Raw genomic sequence first — 18651 nt, forward strand, 5'->3', positions numbered from 1 at the left:
AGTCCCCTTCGCCCGGCCTCAGCTAAGTTCCCCAAAGTGGCAGGTGGTGGGGTGTGGGTGGGCTTCCCCGGAGCTCTTTGCAGATGCCCTCCAGCCTGCCCTGCGGCAACCCCTCAGTAGGCCTGACTTCCCAAGAAGCTGCAGGAAGAACAGGCTGAGGGGGCCTCAGGGAGGAGCTCCCAGGGCCTCCGGGCCCTCCTACAGCCCCTTGGCAGGGAAGCCTCGGGGGTCCTCTCCTTCCTCTCATGGGGGCTCTGAGGGCTCCAGCCTATAAGGGCACTTACAGCCCCTCTCTCTGCCCCTAGCAGCTCCCACCCCAGCATTAGCATCCTCTCAGCCACTTGGGGTGATAGAAAGAGGCCTGGACTGGAGGTCCAACGACCTGGATCTGCGTCTCCATGCACACTTGAACCCAAGGCGCCTCTCCCACCCCAGCCACTCAGGGTTTGACCTCCTGCCCATCCTGGACCCTGGCCAGGCCCACTAAGGACTGAGTCCTTCCCTTTGTTTTCTAAGTAGGTTGTGGGGACAGAGCACAGGGCTGAGCCTCTTCTGCCAATATAGGAAGGACAGCCCCTGATGGTGAGCAGAGCCCAAGGCCGAGCCCAGAAGCCATGAGTGCCTTCTGGAAAGTGCTTCCCAGTCTGCAGGTCCTGACCTACATTCTGTTTTGTGGGGCCCACCACAACCAGACGGTGAGCCCTGACCTGAGCCTTCTTTCTTCACCGGGCTCCCTCTGCCCTTGGGGAGCACAGATCCAAGGCCGCCCCACACCCCAACCTCATTCTTCGCCCTCTGGCCACTCTCCCACTCGACTGTGCCCAGGAACCCCACTGGACCCTGCACGCACCCTGCTTGGCACCCAGCAGTGTCCTGGGTCCTGGGTAGCTGTGGGGCAGGGGCCTCCCATTCCATCTGCCTACTGGGTGCTCAGAGGATGTGCCAACCTTCTGCCCCAGGCCCTCCCTGGACATAGGCTGGGCAGGCAAGCCTTGCCAGCTACCCAATCGTCCAGGACAGCCACCCGGAACCCCTCCGCCAGTGTTCGTGGCTTTCTTCCCTCTTACAGGTGACTCCCCCCCACCCCCATCCTCCAGGGGGATCTGTCCTGCCTGCCCAGCACCTCTTCACCAGCCCTGTCCCCTCTGACCTTGGCTCACTCTATCCCCTGTGCAGACAGCCTCCTTCCAGACGAGGGCACAGAGGCTCTTAACCAGCCGTATGTCCAGTGGGCCTGGCAGGCATTTTACAACATGCCATGGTCACTGCTACAAGGTAGGCTTGTCCGCTCCCCCACTTCTGGCCACTCGGAGAGGGTAAGCCCCACACCCCTGCCTGGACTGCTCGTCGCCCTTTCACATGGTGAGTGTCATCCCCTCCAGAAGCCTGGGGGCTCCTGAGGACCCCTGCTCCTCTGTCTCCCCAAATTGGGGGTTCTGATGGCAGGGCCCAGGTCTCCTATTCCTCCTCTTCCTTCCAGGCTGGCCACCCTACGGGTAGGGCCTGGGTCTCTCCTCTGTGACCCCAGGCTCCAGCCCCCTTCCCCTCTGCCTGTCCCAAGGCACAGCCCAGCGCCTCCACTTTAGCCTGCTGACTCCTGCCAGCCCTGTCACTCTGTCCCTCCGTTCCTCTGGCCCAGCTTCTGCTCGCACTGTCTGCCCCGCCTCTTCCCTTCAGGAGCCACACTCACGTCCACGATGAGGAAGTCCAGCCAGCACCACGCGTTGGTGAAGTACTTCTTGAAGCCGTAGGCCACCCACTTGAGTAGCATCTCCAGCACGAAGACGTAGGTGAACATCTTGTCGGCGTATTCGAGCAGAACCTTGATGGTCTTCCGCTCGTCCAAGTAGATGTCCTCGAAGGCCTGCAGACCAGACCGGACAAGGTGGACATGATGTCCTGATCATCACCAATCCCACCCTGCAGGAGGCATCATCTCTAACAGTAACTGCCACCCAGCGGGGCGGGGAGTGGAGGAGAGACGCACAGTGTGAGGGGACTCCTCCGCGGTCAGCGGCGGACTACCTTGGCCCGCTCTCCAAGGAGCGTGTGAACCGTGAATGATCCGACGTGGTGTGTGGACAATAAGGCAGAATCTATAGTGGGAACACTTCTTCCTTTACCTGAAGGCGCAAATCTCAGTTCTGGGCCAGTGCATTTTAAAGACCTTTCTAGAACTTGCTCATCTCCTCCGCTTTTAACAAGGAGAAAGAGGGTGTGCAGGCTCAGCTCACAACCTTCTGCTAGACACAACATAAAACTTTTTGTTTGTTTTCACTCTATTTACTTTAGGCAGTTACCTACTTTTCATAGGAAATAATATTGGCTTCCAATGATAACAACCATTTAAAGTTTCCCTTTACATTTATTTAACCAAACAAGAACACTGAGTGCTGATCTAAAGCAAAATTTTAAATAAATGATAGTAAAGGCAGTTTGTAGGTAGGAAGTTAGAAAACACAGGACTAGATATAGCCAAACAACCTGCAATCCTCCGTATCTAAGAGTCAAAGTTCCTAAAATGCTGGGAGTTGTCTTTCTCCACCTCTCACTTCTGCCTCAACCCAAATTCGTAAGCCAACAGAGAAACCCGATGGCTCCCAGCTGCCCTCTTCCACCTTCCGGCTTCTGATTTGTCGCTGCTCCTCTCGAGTTACTGCTCCCTGTCCAGAGTCTGCTCTGAGTCTCCCAGTATAGGCAGCTGAACGCATCACTGAGGCCCACGGGGAGCTGCCTCCACCTGAGGCTCTCAGCCTTCCTGTCTGGCTGCAGAGCCTCTGTGAGCTGCAGTGATCCAGGCGGCTAGCGCTGTCTGCAGTGCCCGAGTATGCACTGCCCAGGCACACATGTGGGTAAACTGGGCAGTGTACATGGGACAACAGGATAATTCAGGACCCCAAATGGACTTTGGGAGTTGTTCAAGATACAAAGTATTAATAGGTGTATTTTCTTAAATTATAGAAATGTGTGCTTCTTATTAAAAAATTAAATAACATAGAAATTATGAAAAAGAGAATAAAAGGCACCTCCAATTTCATGAGCCTAGAGTAACCATTGCCCACAGTTAGGCGCACATTCTTGACACTCCCTGTGTGTTTTGTTTGTATGTGAGCTCACAATTTTATGATATATTAAATATTTTGCTTTGAAATTTATTTTTCCACTAAGCAATCTTTCCTGAACATTTATCTACTCACTGATGTGAATACACACAATATCATTCTTTTTAAAGGCTGCGTAATGTTTCATTACTTGCATATATTGGGTTGTCGGAAAAGTCATGATGTATTTTTTCTATGTTTTTCATTGCAAAAATGCGTCATGACTTTTCTGACAACCCAATACTACTGTTTATTTGGCCAACAAGCCTATTAATGAACATTTCTGTTGTTTCCAGTTTATCCTTAGCAGAAACAACATTGCAATGAACCATGTGTCTGATTATCTGTTGAGGATGAATTTCTAGAATTGGGGTACCAGGTAGGTCAAAGGGGTGCTTTTGGTACAGGTTGGGAACAGGACCTCCAGAAGGGGACACCAACTTGTCACTCCCTCCACAGTGCACAAAGGTGGCTGTTTCCCCAGCATTCCACTCACACTGGTGGTGTTTCTTTTTTGTCACTTTCCCAGCCTAATGAACAAAGTTGTATGTTGTTACGTTATTTATTACTAGTGATGTTGACATCCTTTTCTTGGATTTTTGCAGTTTCCTTTGTGAGTTGCCTATTTATTTCCTTGGCCTATTATTTCTTTTTTACTTGAGGATCTGGATTTTTGGGGGACATTAACTCTTTATTTGATACACTTTACCCTAGTTGTGTGCCTTTAAATCTTGTTTACTTTTGTTTGCCATACTGAAGTTTTATATTTTCTTTTCACTTGTTATATAATTTAATATAATTATATCATTTATGGTTTTTCATTTAGTAAAAACTTGTGCATTCCAAGGCTAGAAAAAAATAACCCTTCTTTCCCTTTTTTCTTTAACTTTCTGGTTTCATTGTTTTATATTACAATTTTTTAAAATGTAATATATTTTGGTAGACAGCAAATATCCATTTTAAAATTTTTTTCTTCAGAGTGGCTTGTCCACTGTCTCAACACTTTATTAAAAAATCCACTTAAAATCCACAGATTAGAAGTCAACTTTATCATATACTGCATTTGTACACTTACTTCAGTCTGTTCAGACCTCTCTATGTGGTTCCACTTCTCTGTCTGTTCCTGAATTGGTATTATATGAATTTTCCTGGCCATTTTTAGTAATTTGCAAGATAAACTTTAGCAATGTTTTGTTAAATTCTCTCAAAAATGTTGTTGAAATTTATTGCTATTGCATTGAATTTATTACCTGTTTTAGGGACCAATACAGAGTCTTCCTGCCCAAGACCAGCCTATATTTATAGTATTTTTATCGATCTGTTTGTCTTCTTTTACAGTCCTTAGCAAAGGTTTATAGTTTCCTTCATGTTCCTCTTAAACATTTCAGGTTATAATTATTCCCATCTACTTTATGTTTACAATGCCTGGCATGTAAGGAATATTTGAGAAATGCTACTTGTGACTAAAAGGTTTCTGTTAGTATAAAACAACAACAGCAACAATTCTTTGTATATATATTTTATAACTGGCCATGTAATGTTTTTAATAAGTAAAAAATTTTCTAGGCAATCACTATTTATAAGTAATGATATATTTCTATTTATTCCTATTGCTTTTAACTCTTGTTTTATATTTGATTATACTAACTTCAGTTTTTCTATTTTCCAATTTTTACACTATGTTTAATTTTCTTCATTAATTGCACCAGCTAGTACTTCGAGATTTTATTAAGTAATGGACAACAGCTAAAAAGGAGTTAAATCTTCCTTTTTCTTATTCCTGACTTTAATGAACATGTTTCAAGTGCTTTACTACTAATGATGATGATGGAAGTTAATTTGAAAGTAAATTTTTCACTAAATGTGTTTTATTTCTATTCTTACCAGTTTTAAAAATTGTCTATTCATACGTATGGAGTATGAAAACTGGTCTATAGTTTTCCTTTTGGGATACTTAAGGTTTTAAAAATCAGCATTATTTAGCTTTCATAAAAAGAATTTGTAGACTTTCCATCTTTTTTCATACACTAGAATATTTTAAATAGGACTGGGATTATTTTCTTCCTTGAGAATATGAAATAATACACCCTTGGAGATATGAGATATTAGACTAGCTAGTGGTTTATCTATTTGTTTTAATTTTTCAAGGAATCTGCTTTAGAATGTTATCAGTTTTCCTATTTATTCTCTAATTCATTAATTTATGTTTTTATGTTATTAATTACTTTCTTTGTTTTCCTTAACATTATTTTGTTGTTATATTTCTACTTTCTTGAGTTAAATAATTAATTTATATTCTTTATATTTAATAATACAAATGTGTAAGTCTATGAATTTTACTTTTATTACAGCTTTGCCTACATCCCACATGCAATAGTCTCAATATTGTTATTTTTCTAGTCCCCCTTCCCCATCACAGCTTTTTTCTCTACCTCTGTTTTTCATTTCTTCTTTTTCTAGATTTCAGGTAGAAAGAACTGGTTAAATCATATATTTTTTTAAAGGTTTTCAGAGCTTTTTAATGAAAAATTTAGAGGAGAGAAAAAGGAAGTTCCTGTTCTTTTACTATTTGAGATAAAAAACGTAAATGGACATGGCAAGACAATGCATGAGTTCTCTTCAAGTACAAGTGACTGCTAACGCTTTGCAGACACAGAGCCACTTAAAAAATATACTCAAGGCATTAAATAAGAATTTCCATGCAAATTATTTCTTCTTACCTCTTAAGCATGAAGTTGACCTTTTTAAAAGAAGAATTTTAACATGAATCGGTTGTATTTTGGAATGAAAACTTTGATTCACACCAATTTTTCAGTTGACGAATTTTTGCATTAGTGGCTTTTTTATGAGAATGATTATTGCATGGTTAAAAAATAATTTCAGACTTTTTCACTGTATTAGAATAATTTAAATAACTCAGACTAATTTAAAAATTACATTGACATAGCTTGGAATATATTATTTTTCAAGCTTGGCTTTGAGACGTTCAAAAACACATCAAGGATAAAAATACCGATTATTATATTTATCTTTACTGAGGCACTGGTTCTGTGAGTGAGCTGATGCTCGCCTAGCCAAGCCCGGATCTCCTGATCCCTGAGACGTGCTGGACTTGTTGTGCTCAGTCCAAATAAGAGGGTGTGAACACCAACAAGGCGGCATGGCTTGCCCTGCATCCAAAATGGATCCTCACATAGTTGCTAGCAGCTATATTTTGTTAAATAATTTTCCTTGGGGGATAGTTGCCCCTTTGCTCTACAGTCTTCTAACTGAATTTGGATCCTCAATATGTACAAAGGATGCCAAAAAATTATATACACATTTTAAGAAAGGAAAAAAAAACTATTAAAATTGTAATACTAATATATACTGGTAACAAAAGATGAATACAAGTCACATTTGACTTCTGCAATTATAAGAGGTGCTCAAAGTGGTTACCATCAGCATCCAACCACTTCTTTTTTTTTTTTTAGCTGAGCCATCCTGCCACCTGTTGGCAGCTCAGCAACAGCTCAGCTCGGGCTGGGAATCAAACCAGCGACCCTGTTGCTCAGAGCTCGCACTCTTAGCGAGCTCTTAACAAACTGAGCTACTTGGCCAGCCCAGATACTTCTGATTAAGGTGAACTACTGCTTGAGCAACGTTGACCAAAGTGTCCACCTGTATATATATTTTTGGCACCCCAGTATTTTTTTTTTTTGCACTTTAAAAAATTAATTTTTTTCAATTACAGTTGACATGCAATATTATTTTATATTAGTTTCAGGTGTACAGCAGTGTGGTTAGACGTGTGTATAATTTACAAAGTGATGAATCAGAATCTTTGATTTACAGCACACTTTTTTTTTTGGATGGATATAGTTTCTCTATTTATTTGCTTACTTATTAATATAATGAACACCCATGAACCTACCACCAAACTGTTTTCTGTTTGATCCAAGGTTTGTTTAGGAATGACTTTTACATTTATAAGGGTTTGTTTTTAATCTATATTATATATATGGCAGTTTTCTAATTGGCAAAATAGGCTTAATAATAGTACCTAACTCATAGGGTTATTGTGAGAATAAAATGAATTAATGTTTGTAAAATGTTTACAACAGGGTCTGGCACATAGTGAGTGCTATTTAAGTGTTAGCTATTACTTTTGTTATTATCAGGTTAGATCAAATTTATTAAACATATATATATATATATAGATAGATAGATAGATAGATAGATAGACAGATAGATAGATATAGATTTAGATTTCTCATTGTCTTGGTCTTTCTCCTTGTTTGTCAAGAACTAATAAAAGTGTGGTAAAATCTCCCTGTATTATTGCCCTATTGCCACTTTTTTTCTGTTTTTCCAATGATGTTTGCTTTATGTAGGTGCTATGCAATCCCAAGCAAATATATTCGTAATAGTTACATTTTTCTTATAGGTTGGGCCCTTTTTGTTTTATCTCAAGCGTTTTACCTTGAATTCAACCTTGTTCAATATTAACAAAAAACAACACTCTAATTTTTGTTGTTATTGTTTGCATTTGCCTGGCATATCTTATTCTTTCACTTTTAATGTTTCTGAGTCATGCTGTTTTAGGTTTGTCATTTGAGAGCACATAGCTGAAGTTTTTCTTTAAAAAAATCCATTCAGAGTTCTTTTCTTTTAAAAGATGAATTTTATCCAGTTAAATTTATTAAAACACATGTTTGATCTTGCCTCTGCCATATTACTTTCTGTTTCCTGATTTAGTCCTTTCTTTTTGCTTATTTTTCTCCTATCTTTTTGCTGTAAGATCTCTATTTTCTTAAAAAAAAAATTCTCCTTCAGCAATTTGGAAGGGATATAGCATCTGCTTTCTGTTAAACAAGTTTATAACTTTAAATAACACACTCAGACTTCTTTTTCTCAATATATCATTGATGCGTTCTTTTTTGTTGTTTTTTTTTAACAGTGCTTGGCTGTGTACCCTGATTAGACTCACCGTTCGCTTGCCAAAACTCCTCCTCACGTATGCCAGGCTGGGCTTTTCCTCCACAGCCTAGACTAAATGGCTCTGGCTGCCCTTGCTTGTGGTTGTTTAAAAACAAAACTTGTTAACATATTGTTAAATCATCCTTCTCTGCGGCCTGCAGAAATTGTGCTCCAGCTGCCAATGGTAAAAAAGCATGCAGACTGCCAGTCATGGCTCTGGGCCCATTCTGTAACAGGGTGGGGCAGGACAGGGCAGGGTGGGCGTCGCGGAGGTTTAGAAATGACAGCCACAGGGCCTGCCCCCACAGGAGGCAGCACGGACTGGAGGCACCTATATAGTCTCGGATCTCCCATTCTGGAGTCCGAAGCATTCCTTATTGGTTGCTGTCACCTCCCCAACAATGTCAGGTGCTTGCTCCCCTGGGCCAGAAACGTTTCTGTTTCTTCTGCCTTCTTGATCACCCCTCTCCCTGCTCACCAGGGCTGTTCTACCTCCTCCTAGAAGGGCTCTGGGAGGTCACAGCATGGTGCTTGGAGGCCAGACGGGGCATCCCTGGAAGGCCTCACTGTTCCTCCAGGCCTCAACAAACCCCCCTGTCCTCTACAGTCCAGTCCCACCTGCTGCTTCCAGGGAGTCTTCTGATTGCTCCAGTCCCCCCTGACCTCCCGTCACCCTGACTCTTCTGCTGTATCCTTGCTCAACTCTCTTTTGGGCTGGTCTCTGATTATCTCAAACCTGCTGTGTCTGGCTTCCCTGACTAGACTGGGAGCCGCTGATGCCAGGGCAGGGGTCTCCTCCTGTTGCTCCCTATGGCACACAGGACTAGATTCAAGGAGAGCTTAGAAAAGATCCATTGAACAACTGGAAGGTCAAGACAGGACCCTAGAATCTATCTGGGTTCAAACGCCGCATCCGCTGCTTGTGAGTGGTGGCGCCGTGGGCAAGTTGCTTAATGTTTCTGCAAAGGGTTTGTTGTGGGATGGAATGTGATCATGTGGGAACTGCACAGCTTGGCCTGCAGCCCTTGAAGACTGCACTGTAGTATCAGACAGCATTGGGAATTGCACGGGAATGGGGGGGCGCCTGAGGCTGTGTGCAGGGGGCGAGTCACCAGAGCTTAGGTGTGGGAGCCTGGTGACCTGAGACTTATGCGAGCTGTGCACTGTGATCTGAGGCAAATCATTTCCCTTCCATGGAACAAGGTGGCCTGCACAGATGACCCCTGTGAGCCCTTCCTGTTCTGACCTCTATACGTGTTATGAATGTTGACAGTTTGTGAGTTGATCCCTGATCTGGGGTCCTGGGGTAGCACACTTTCAGCACAGGTTCTGCCCCCGTTTCTGACCTGGCTGTCCAGCGGGAGACCACCTTTCCCCGCCCTCCCTCGCCCTCCATCCCTACCCGCCCTGCCCTGCAACCCCAGGAGGGTACCAGCGCTCCACTGCTGAGCAGGATCATGAAGATGATGAATGTCTCAAACCAGCTGTGCTCCACGATGCGGTAGCAGGTCTTACGCAGCCGCCACCAGACCTTCCCTGGGGACTGTGTGGTGTCCACGGCGCAGCAGGGAAAGCGCCGAACGCAGCCTATGGGGAACGGAGAGGGGTCAGGCTAGCCCAGAGCCTGTGAAAGCCCACACGTCTGATGGCAGGAGGTTGGATGGTTGAAGGAATGACTGACTGAAAGAAATTACGAGGATGGGGTGATGAACAGGGCAACATGGTGGTAGGGCCATGGGGGCCGGGGAGGACTGTGGGTGCTGTCCACAGGGGCCCACATTCAGCAGGTACTCCGTGGAGAGGCCACATGGCTTAGGCTCCCAAGGAGTGGAAAAAGAGCCTGGCAGGTGTGTTCAGGGGCAAAGCTGGGCTTGGATGGGCTCCATCTTGTCTTCTGCTCATCCGGGAAACCCTCCCCCTGAAGGAGTGTTCAAAAATTCCCTGGGGTGCTCTGTCCCTGGGCCTTCTCCATATTTGCAGTTTCTGGGCCTTGGGAAGGGCGGACCTCTCACTAACAGCCCCAAATGATATGCCACATGGAAGGCAATCCCTCATTTTATCCTCAGGTGCCTTCTAAATACACCACCAATTTAAAAAGCTACAGATGCCAATCACCAACGTGGCCATTGTCACATCTACCTCGAATATTTACAGAGGGTTTCCTACATGCCAGGCACTGTACCACAGCCTGAGGGGAAGGGGAGAATTAGACTCAGTCCCTGATGCTGTGGGGCAGAAGATTGTGCATGTTACCACCCCACAAACGTAGTGTCACCAGTCCTCGGTGTGGCTGACATACAGATGCCCAGCCCAGCACACCATGGGCAGACTCGCCATGATGCATTTCATGATGGGGGAGGCCCCAGGGTCACAGGGAATGCGGGAGGGGGGGCAGGCACCCGGGTCAGGGTGGGGCGCAACATGGCCCTGTGTCCCAAGGAGCTGTTGGTCTTCCCGCCCCTCCAGGCAGGGCTAAAGCTGGGACAGGCCACCGGGGCAGTACCTTCGGTGAAGCAGTCCTCTGGGTCCTTGAGGTCCTCGCCAAGGTCAGGGATCTGCTCCAGGAGGTCAGCGGTGTTGGTCATGTCTGCTGTGCTCCCCTCGGAGTAGCTGTCCTCGTGGGTCTGTAGGCAGGAGCGTGGGGTGGGGCGGGCAAGAGCATGGTGTGGGCCACGTAGTAGCCTCCAGCCTCTAGCCCAGAGTCTGGGGCTCCCTGAGGGGTGGTGCCCAGACTATCCTCCATTGCACACCTGGCGAGTCTAAGCCTGGGGTGGATGGGAACCTGCCCCGGAGGTCACCTGGGACCAGTCAGGGCTGAGCCGAGGCTGGACCTCAGGGCTTCTGGGTCTGTGGTTCTGATCTGCTGGGGTCTAGGGCAGGGGTGCAGGGGATGTGACGGCATCTGGAAAACACTGGGAGGGGAATGCGTCCAGCGGGAGACAAAACAGACATGGGGCGGCAACACGGACACACGCTGAGACATGGACACATGGTGGTAGCTTGGCACACGCAGAGGAAACAGGCATGCCACATCCAGAACAGAGGTAGGACCAGGATCACGGGCACACAAAGGCGCAGGTCAGCAACCAGCCCACACTTCTTGCCCACTTGGTACGGGTGCTGGTGTGAGGCGCTGAGCCTGGAGTAAGAGTGAGAAGGTGCTGGAGCCATCCCTGACTGGCCAGGCAGGGCTCTGCTGCCTTGACCGCTTGTAATCTGATTATAGAGAGGTGTGCGCATGCAGTGTGCCCTGTAGATGTCTGTGTGTATCACGGGCAGGTGCCGGTGTATAGGGGTGTTGTAGTGGCCCCTGCTGGTGCTCTGCCCAGTTCCCCTCTGTTAAGCCTGTGCTTAACATCCCCAGCTGCTGTGAACACTGGCTGCTTATCTGACCCTTTCTGCAAAAATTGTCTTTAGCCAGGGAGCGGCCATTTCTGGAAATGGCTTGGAGGTTATGACCGAAGCCAGGAGGGGCTAACACCCCGTGAATGATTTATATAGAGGGGACCAAGCTAAGGTTAGAATCCAGCTACCATGCCTTTTGGAGCTGGTTCCTTTGCCTCAACCTGCTCCTGTCACTTTCTTGGGGTCTTTCCTGAGAGCGCTCCCTTAATAAATCCTTTGTACTGAAAGCCCGTCTCAGGTTATGCCTCTAGGAACCCACTCTAAAGACAAGTGTGGCAGGGCTGGGCTTCTGTGAGGGAAGGGACGCCTTCATTTGCTTCAGATCACATCTAAATCCCCAAGTCCCCCAGCTCAGCGGGCCTGCCTTGTTGCTTAGGTTCAGGCTCTACTTAAGAGACACGCTGGTCTGAGATCTTGCGTGTTTCTGCTCCTCAGTGGCCATCTTTTCTCTCCCATGAGCCACACGGCCGGGGTGTCTTGAAGTCCTCTTTAACTTTGAGATTTGCGATGGATAAGCCCTGAGTCCCAGCGGGAAAGGGGATCATGCTCCTTGGTGCAGCGTGGAGCCACGGCCCAAGGGGTGAGGCTCTGCTTTTGTGGTCCCCAGTGGCTTTGAGGCACTGAGCTGGAAAATGCACAGCTGGAAAAGGTCTTCACACTACTTTTCTTTTCGGACAGTGGAGCTGTTCCCACATGCCTTTGAGTGTCAGACCCTCCACGGGGAGATGTGACCAGTCACTACCAGCACCTCGTCCTCCCAAAACTGGCCTTCATCACAAAGCCTCCCAGAGGCCCATCCCATGAAAGAGGCAAGGCAAAGGAGGAATGTTGCACTGGAGCGAGTTACAATTGCTGGAGTGAGGGCTGAGGTCAGGCTGCAGGACACGGGCCCCCAAGCCCCGTGTCTGAATACATGACCTCTACCTTTCAGTGTTTGGCGAGAGCGTATGTTGGGGAGAGGGGGTGCGGGGGGGGGGTGCAGTTAGCAGGGCCACAATCCATTAGCTCAGGGGTTGCAAACTCAAATGCTTTTGGGGCCAGGTAGGTAATGGAATGAAGTCAGGCAGGTGAGCTCTGAGGCAAACCAGAGAGTTCCCATTAAGGAGGCAGTGTTCACTGTCTCCAGCAGGGAGGTTCTTCCAGTTTTTTAAAAGAGAAGCCAGAAATGCAGATTTTTTTTTTACATAAAAACTCCCAGGTTTTAAATGTTGGTAGCTAATTCAAATTAAAATGCTTTTGTGGCCAGAACAAAACTCTATAGGAGGCCTCAACATTTGTGGCCTCTGCTTTAGTTCAGGCGAGAAACGGCTGGTGGCCAATGTGCCAAGAACTTGTTCTCAGAGCTCCCCGAAGTCCCCTGGGATGGGGCCATTCACAGGACAAACACTGGCCCAATAGGACCAAAGCACAGGGACTGAGTGGGGAGGGGTGACACACAGAGGTTTTGTGTGAGTCTGGCATCATGGGCCTGGATTGGCTGCTTCCAGAATTCCCCCATGGCTCTGGGCTCCATGCCATCCCATCCCTCCACTGTCAGGACATGGCTGCTTGTGCTCGCCTCTGCAGACGGGTCTCCCACACTGCCTGTGACAGCTGCTATAGATCCCACCAGCCAAAGCAGGCGTGTGCCGGGACCTCTCCTAGCCTGGCTCCCGCCCAAGCGGCATTGCCCCGTGGGCTTCAGGGACAAAGGTGTGTTACCTCACTGCACCCTGGGGCCTGGAGCTCCACTTCCGGCTGCTGCCGCCAGTCTGCCCGAGCCACACTGGCCTCAGCCTCAGAGGAGGCGATCTCTGACACCTGGCTCCAGGCCCTGGGCTCCGGGAGGGCCTCTGGGCCACTGGACACAGGCTGGGGTTCCTGCTGAGGAGACAGACCCCAAGCCCATGAGCTCCCTAGCCAGAGCATTTCCAGGGCTCTGGCTCTGTCTCAGGCCCTGCCCATATGACTGGGGCATTGCCCCCTGCCTTCGGCCTTATCTCACTGAAGACCCTTCCTCAGAAGCCCTGAGTTGGGGGCTGGGCGGTCCAGGCAAAGGGCCGATAGCCAAAACCCTGGCAGGCCGGGCATCAATCTCCCACTCTTCCCATTCCTTGGAAGGGTGCAGCTGGGCCGCCATGCCCAGCTCCCAAATGTGGCAACTCTACTTCAGAAGGACATGTTGACTTTTTCTGTGAGTTCCCATGACATCCCAAGCTTGCTTGTGCATGTGTGTGCGTACACACGTACGTACACACACACACACACACACACACACACACACACACACGCCCCAGGGAACCAGAGCCCAAGAGAAGGAAAGGAGACGGAAAAGGAGGGGCAGTTTAGAATTCCACTCCTGTGCTGGGAGCATCCTGGAGATAACTAGAAGCCATGGTCCTGGCAATAGCAACACTCCCCTCCCCCAGCTGACATTGTCACTGTCCCGCAGCCTGACTGAAAGATCTGAAGCTGGCCTCTGGGACCTTAGCAAGGCAGGAGGCCGTGGAACCAAGCCTGGAGCCTCAGATCAAATTCCACGGATGGGGAGCAGCTGCTCTTCACAGCCAGACCCACTCAGTGCAGGCCCAGAGGAAGCGGCCAGGATGGGCCCAACTCAACAGTCCTCCTTGTTTGACCTATAGAACTAAGGAGAAGCCATTTGAGCCTGACTCAGGCCACGGGAAAACGGAGGGAGCAGTGTGTGTGTGTGTGTGTGTGTGTGTGTGTGGGGGGGTGTCTCTTTTGTCCAGACTCTGGTCCTAAGTGTTAAAAATAACAGGTTGGAAGATAAGATAGTGCTGTCTCTGACACCTGCCATCTTCGGGATGCTTATTTTTAAATCTCAGAATTAGCCCTGGGCCTGGGAGGAGGGGACGGGGCAGTCGGAGGTCAGGAGACTGCACTGCTCCCCCACTAAGACGGTCCACCTTGGACCTGGTGGGGGACAACGGTCAGAGTGGGGACTAGGGGGCCTGGCTCTGTCCTAGATGCATGAGGAACTCCTAGCAAGTCTCTCACTCTTGCTGTGCCTCAGTTTCCCTTTCTGTACAAATAGCTGCCCATGACCAGCCAGCGGATAAATGATGATAACAGCCCCTCTCAAGATCCCCTCCTTGGCTGGGTTGGAGAAAGGGTCGAGAGCTGGTCTCAGCACCCCTCTATGAGGTTGGCTATTGGGGGACGGCCTGTCTTCTACCTCTGCCCCAGCCCTTCTGTGGCGGTCTGGCAGGGGCAGCTGCTCTGAGTGAGGCTGGGTGCTCCAGAGAGCAGGGTCCTGGGCCCTATATAAGTAGGTGCTGCATACACATGGGGGCAAGGGGGCTGGGTTGGGGGCTCACCTGCTTGCTGGACTCTTCCTCTGTTCCCAGGCTATTCTCCTCGTCCTCCTCTTGGTCATCATCCGTGTCTGACTCAGCCACGGCAATGGGCACGCACACGGGCTCCGGGTCCTCGGGGGTGCCCTGGCCTGGCTGCTTGTCTTCCTGAAACCGTGTCTCCTTGCGGGCCGGAGGCACCTTCTCTGTCTCTGGGGGTGGTGGAGAGCCGGAGGCGGCAATGCAGCCGGGCAGCTGGCCGCGGGTGAGAAGGGCCGCAGGCTTCTGAGGCCGCCGCTGCAGGAGCCCACAGCAGAAGTCCCAGGTGGTTCGCTTGAGAAAGCGCAAGCCCCGCTGGATGCGGGCCAGGGCCAGCTGCAGGTTGTTCATCTCCCCGTCCTCGTCAGGGGCTGTGAGGTTGTCTGCGCTGAAGGAGCTGAGCAGCAAAGCCAGGAAGAGGTTCAGGACCTGTGGAGACAACAGATCAGGCTCAGCAAGGCAGGCGCCACGCCACGGGCGCTCAGCCTCGGGTCCGCGATGGGGACACTGAGGCACAGGGACCTTAAGGACTGCCAAAGGCAAACAGCTCTGGGCTCGAACCTTGGGCCCTGACCCTAACCCCCCATTCTCTTGACTATAGAGAATTTGGCTATAATGAGAAAGACAAACCCTAACGCTTCCTTCCAAGGTCTCAGATAGTCTGAGTTGAAGGCATACAGACCCAGGTCTCACTGTCTTGGTCCAGATTCAGTGGGAGAACCATGTCCAACCCATGTCAAAGCCTGCAGATGGGGCCTGGCTGCCTTGAGAGAAATGGGGATGTAGAGTCAAGGTGAGCACAAGGCTGCTCCTGGGAAGTGGGGACCAATCCCAGCCAGGGACAAGACAAAGCCCACCCAGAAGCAACTCGGAGCTGTTGGGGCTTTCCCTGCATCTGTTAGTGAAGGACGGGTAGTGATGTGCCTCTGAGCTCTCCAGGGAAGCCAGCTCACCACTCGAGAATCTGGGGCTCCTGCTGTGTCCTCAGGTCTGACTATGCTTTACAGGTGAGGGACAGGTGGACTGAGCCTAGAAGCGGGCAATGGCAGATGGCAGGAAAAGAGCCCAGGTGGCAGTCTGCAGGCATCTGGGACTAACTGCAGCGTCAGGCTACTGAGCCACGGCTGTGTCTACATGGTGAGGGGGTGCTTGGATGGGTGCTATGTGTGGGACCAGACAACTGGGACATGGTGAAGGGACACGGGGTTGGCGCCAGGGGCCAGGCCTGGCCCCTTTGCTCCAAGGCCCATTTGCTTCAGGGAGTCAGAGGAGGGGCTGAGGTTTCAGTGGTGCCAGAAAGCACAGTACTTTACTTAATTGATTAGGGGTTAGGCACTTAAGACCCCTAAGGGGGGTTGCATAATCTCTCTGTCTTTGGATGGTCTTGACTACTGCTTGTTGTTAAATCATCCTGTGTGACGTTTTAGCTTTCGTTACAAAAGAGAACTTGGGCTGAGTGACAAGGGGCTGGGTGTGGACCCCTTTCCCAGTCTCGTGGAGGGCAAATGAAGATGGTGGTGGGCTTGTCCCTTCATGTGGGTCAGGCTGGTGCATGAGTATCACCAAGCCGACAGGCTAGAGACGCAGCCTCCCTGCTTCGGGGTTGGTGTTTCCTCTTCCCAGCCACCCCCAGAAGGGAGTTCAGTTGAATAAGGGCCCCTATGACAGGGTGGCGGGTGAAGGCACAGCTCTCACTGGAAACCCACACTGAGCCCCTGCTCTGGCGTCTCACAAGCCCCTCAGGCACTGTCAGAAGGCAGGGAATGAGAATTCTGAGGAAAGCAGTGGGTGAGGCTGGAGTGCCGGCCTCAGAAACCTGCCTTTGCTTTAAAAAGTAACATACATTCACGTGGACAGTATTGAAAGGTTGAGAAGTAGGACCTCCCAGATCCCGTCTCTATGGAGAAATGATCACTTTGGACACGCGGCAGCCGTTTTATGTCATCCCTGGGGGTGAGGTGGGGCATGTGACGTGATTTAGAGCCGCCGTCTACACAGACCTCTGGCCTGGCCCCTGCCTCTGTTCTCAGTTGCCCACCACGGAGCCTCCCACACAGCCCTTGCTGGCACCTGGCCCCACCTTCTCTGACCTGCAGGCGTCTGGGGCCCAGGCTGGGGGCAGGGCAGGGGGAGTGCCTGGGCGGCCTTGTCCACCTACACAGGACGCTAGAACCTCCCTTCTGGCTGGCTTCAGAAGTTTGGCTTCTTCCAGTGCTTTCCCTGTCAATCACGCTGCTGCTCTCCAGCCCCTGCCTGATCATCATTTCCCATTTTAATGGCAATTGCTTCCACCCACGCCAGGCAGCAGCCCAATTCCTCAGGCGGCCAAGGAGGGGGCTGCGTGGGCTGCTAGCTTCCCTCCCCCAGCAGCCTCTAATCTTCTCATCCCCAGACAGATCCACTTGGAAAGCGCAGGGTTGTGTGTGAGGGCAGCTCAGCCTGGCTCTGGGCTGAGAGCGCCCGTACTTGCATCCTCTTTGGGAACACACGGAATCTGGTGGCCCTGGGGCCGGGCCAGGGGCTGAGTGAGGCTCCATCCTGATGGGGGGCCAGTTTGAGGGGAGAACAGGGGGGTTGTGAGGCTAGCCAAAGAGATGGGTTCCAGTAGCACTGTGCACCAAGGCCCTGTTTCCTCTCCGGGCTCCACCTGTGGGGCCTGGGGGATACTGACCCCATCTGGGTCTGGGTCTGCCCTGGCCTGGTTAAGACATGTGGGAGGAGAAAGCAGGCCAGATCGGGGAAGGGCTCTGGAATCAGCAGCCCACAGTACTCTCACCACCTAAAACACTGATATGAGCTGATGTGAGCCTGTGCTACCCAGCCCTCTGGGACCAGACCACACAGCTGTGATATCTGAGCACGTACAAAACAGGTGTGTATCCAGGAAGGTGGCTCTATGTCCACAGTGGACACTGACTTCTTCCTGAAACACTGACTTGCCTCAACCTTGCCTCTTCCAAAGGCCCCTTCTTTGGCGTTTAGATTTTGATCTCTCTCAGCTCTGGAATTCCCCACATTGTAAAGACACAAGACAAGATGCACTTGCCCTTGACAGGCAGATACCATGGAAGCAAAGTCCTGGACCCTTCATGACAGCAGGAACTCCCACCACAGCTATCCAGGGTGACATACTAGGCTCCTATGGGCCCCGCCTCACCTCGACCATCACCAGCTTGCACCCATGCTTTGCTCACCCTGCTCCTTCCCTCTTTAGCATCACCTGTCTATCAGGTCTGCTCCAAACCCTCCTCCAGGAAGCTTTCCTTGATTTCCACAGGTGGGGGGGTATCAGCACCCATATGGGCTCCTCTTTAATGGCTCTGATCATTCTGATCAGCTTGAGAGTTATTGCAAGCCTGTTTGAATTCCCCACCTCCCCACTCTCTCAAGTTGATGAGCAACGTCAGGGCCACATTCACCTCTGCAAATAGGTGGGTGAATGAATGAATGAAAAAATGAATGATATGAATGGGTCAATGAGTGACTGAGTAGATAGGTGGATAGATAAATAAGTAGATGGATGGGAATGGTGAATGACTGAATGGATGAGTAGGTTGATAGATGGATGTGGGGTGGATGAATGAGTAGAGAAATAGATGAGTGAGTAGAAAAATGGGTGATAGATGAATGGATGGATGGATGGGTGGGCAAGTGAATGAATGGGTAGATAAATGAATGGGTAAGTGGATGGATGAATGGGGTGTATGCGCATGTTTGTGTATGAATGAATGGGGGAAATGGATGGGTGGTTGATGGACAGATAAATGGATGGGTGATGAATGAATGAATGGATAGATAGTGAGCAGATGGGGTTTGATGGATGGATGTCTGGGTGAGCAAGTGGATAAATG

At 49.5% G+C, this 18651-nt stretch overlaps 1 protein-coding gene across 4 annotated transcripts in view; it reads right to left on the reverse strand.

Annotated features, from left to right (window-relative positions):
- SCN5A (sodium voltage-gated channel alpha subunit 5) overlaps positions 1-18651 on the reverse strand; it is a 95233-nt gene that overhangs the window by 14547 nt on the left and 62035 nt on the right. For 3 of the 4 annotated variants that reach the window (XM_019662788.1, XM_019662787.1, XM_019662785.1), the window contains exons 17-21: positions 14786-15229; positions 13167-13328; positions 10564-10684; positions 9493-9647; positions 1691-1864 (exon numbers count right to left, since the gene is read on the reverse strand). In XM_019662788.1, coding sequence (XP_019518333.1) covers positions 1691-1864; positions 9493-9647; positions 10564-10684; positions 13167-13328; positions 14786-15229 — 1056 coding nt within the window. The remainder of the gene's footprint in view (positions 1-1690; positions 1865-9492; positions 9648-10563; positions 10685-13166; positions 13329-14785; positions 15230-18651) is intronic. The other variant, XM_019662786.1, reaches the window with a different exon arrangement.

Source organism: Hipposideros armiger, unplaced genomic scaffold (genome assembly GCF_001890085.2).
Source record: "Hipposideros armiger isolate ML-2016 unplaced genomic scaffold, ASM189008v1 scaffold_380, whole genome shotgun sequence".
NCBI classification, from domain to species: domain Eukaryota; kingdom Metazoa; phylum Chordata; class Mammalia; order Chiroptera; family Hipposideridae; genus Hipposideros; species Hipposideros armiger.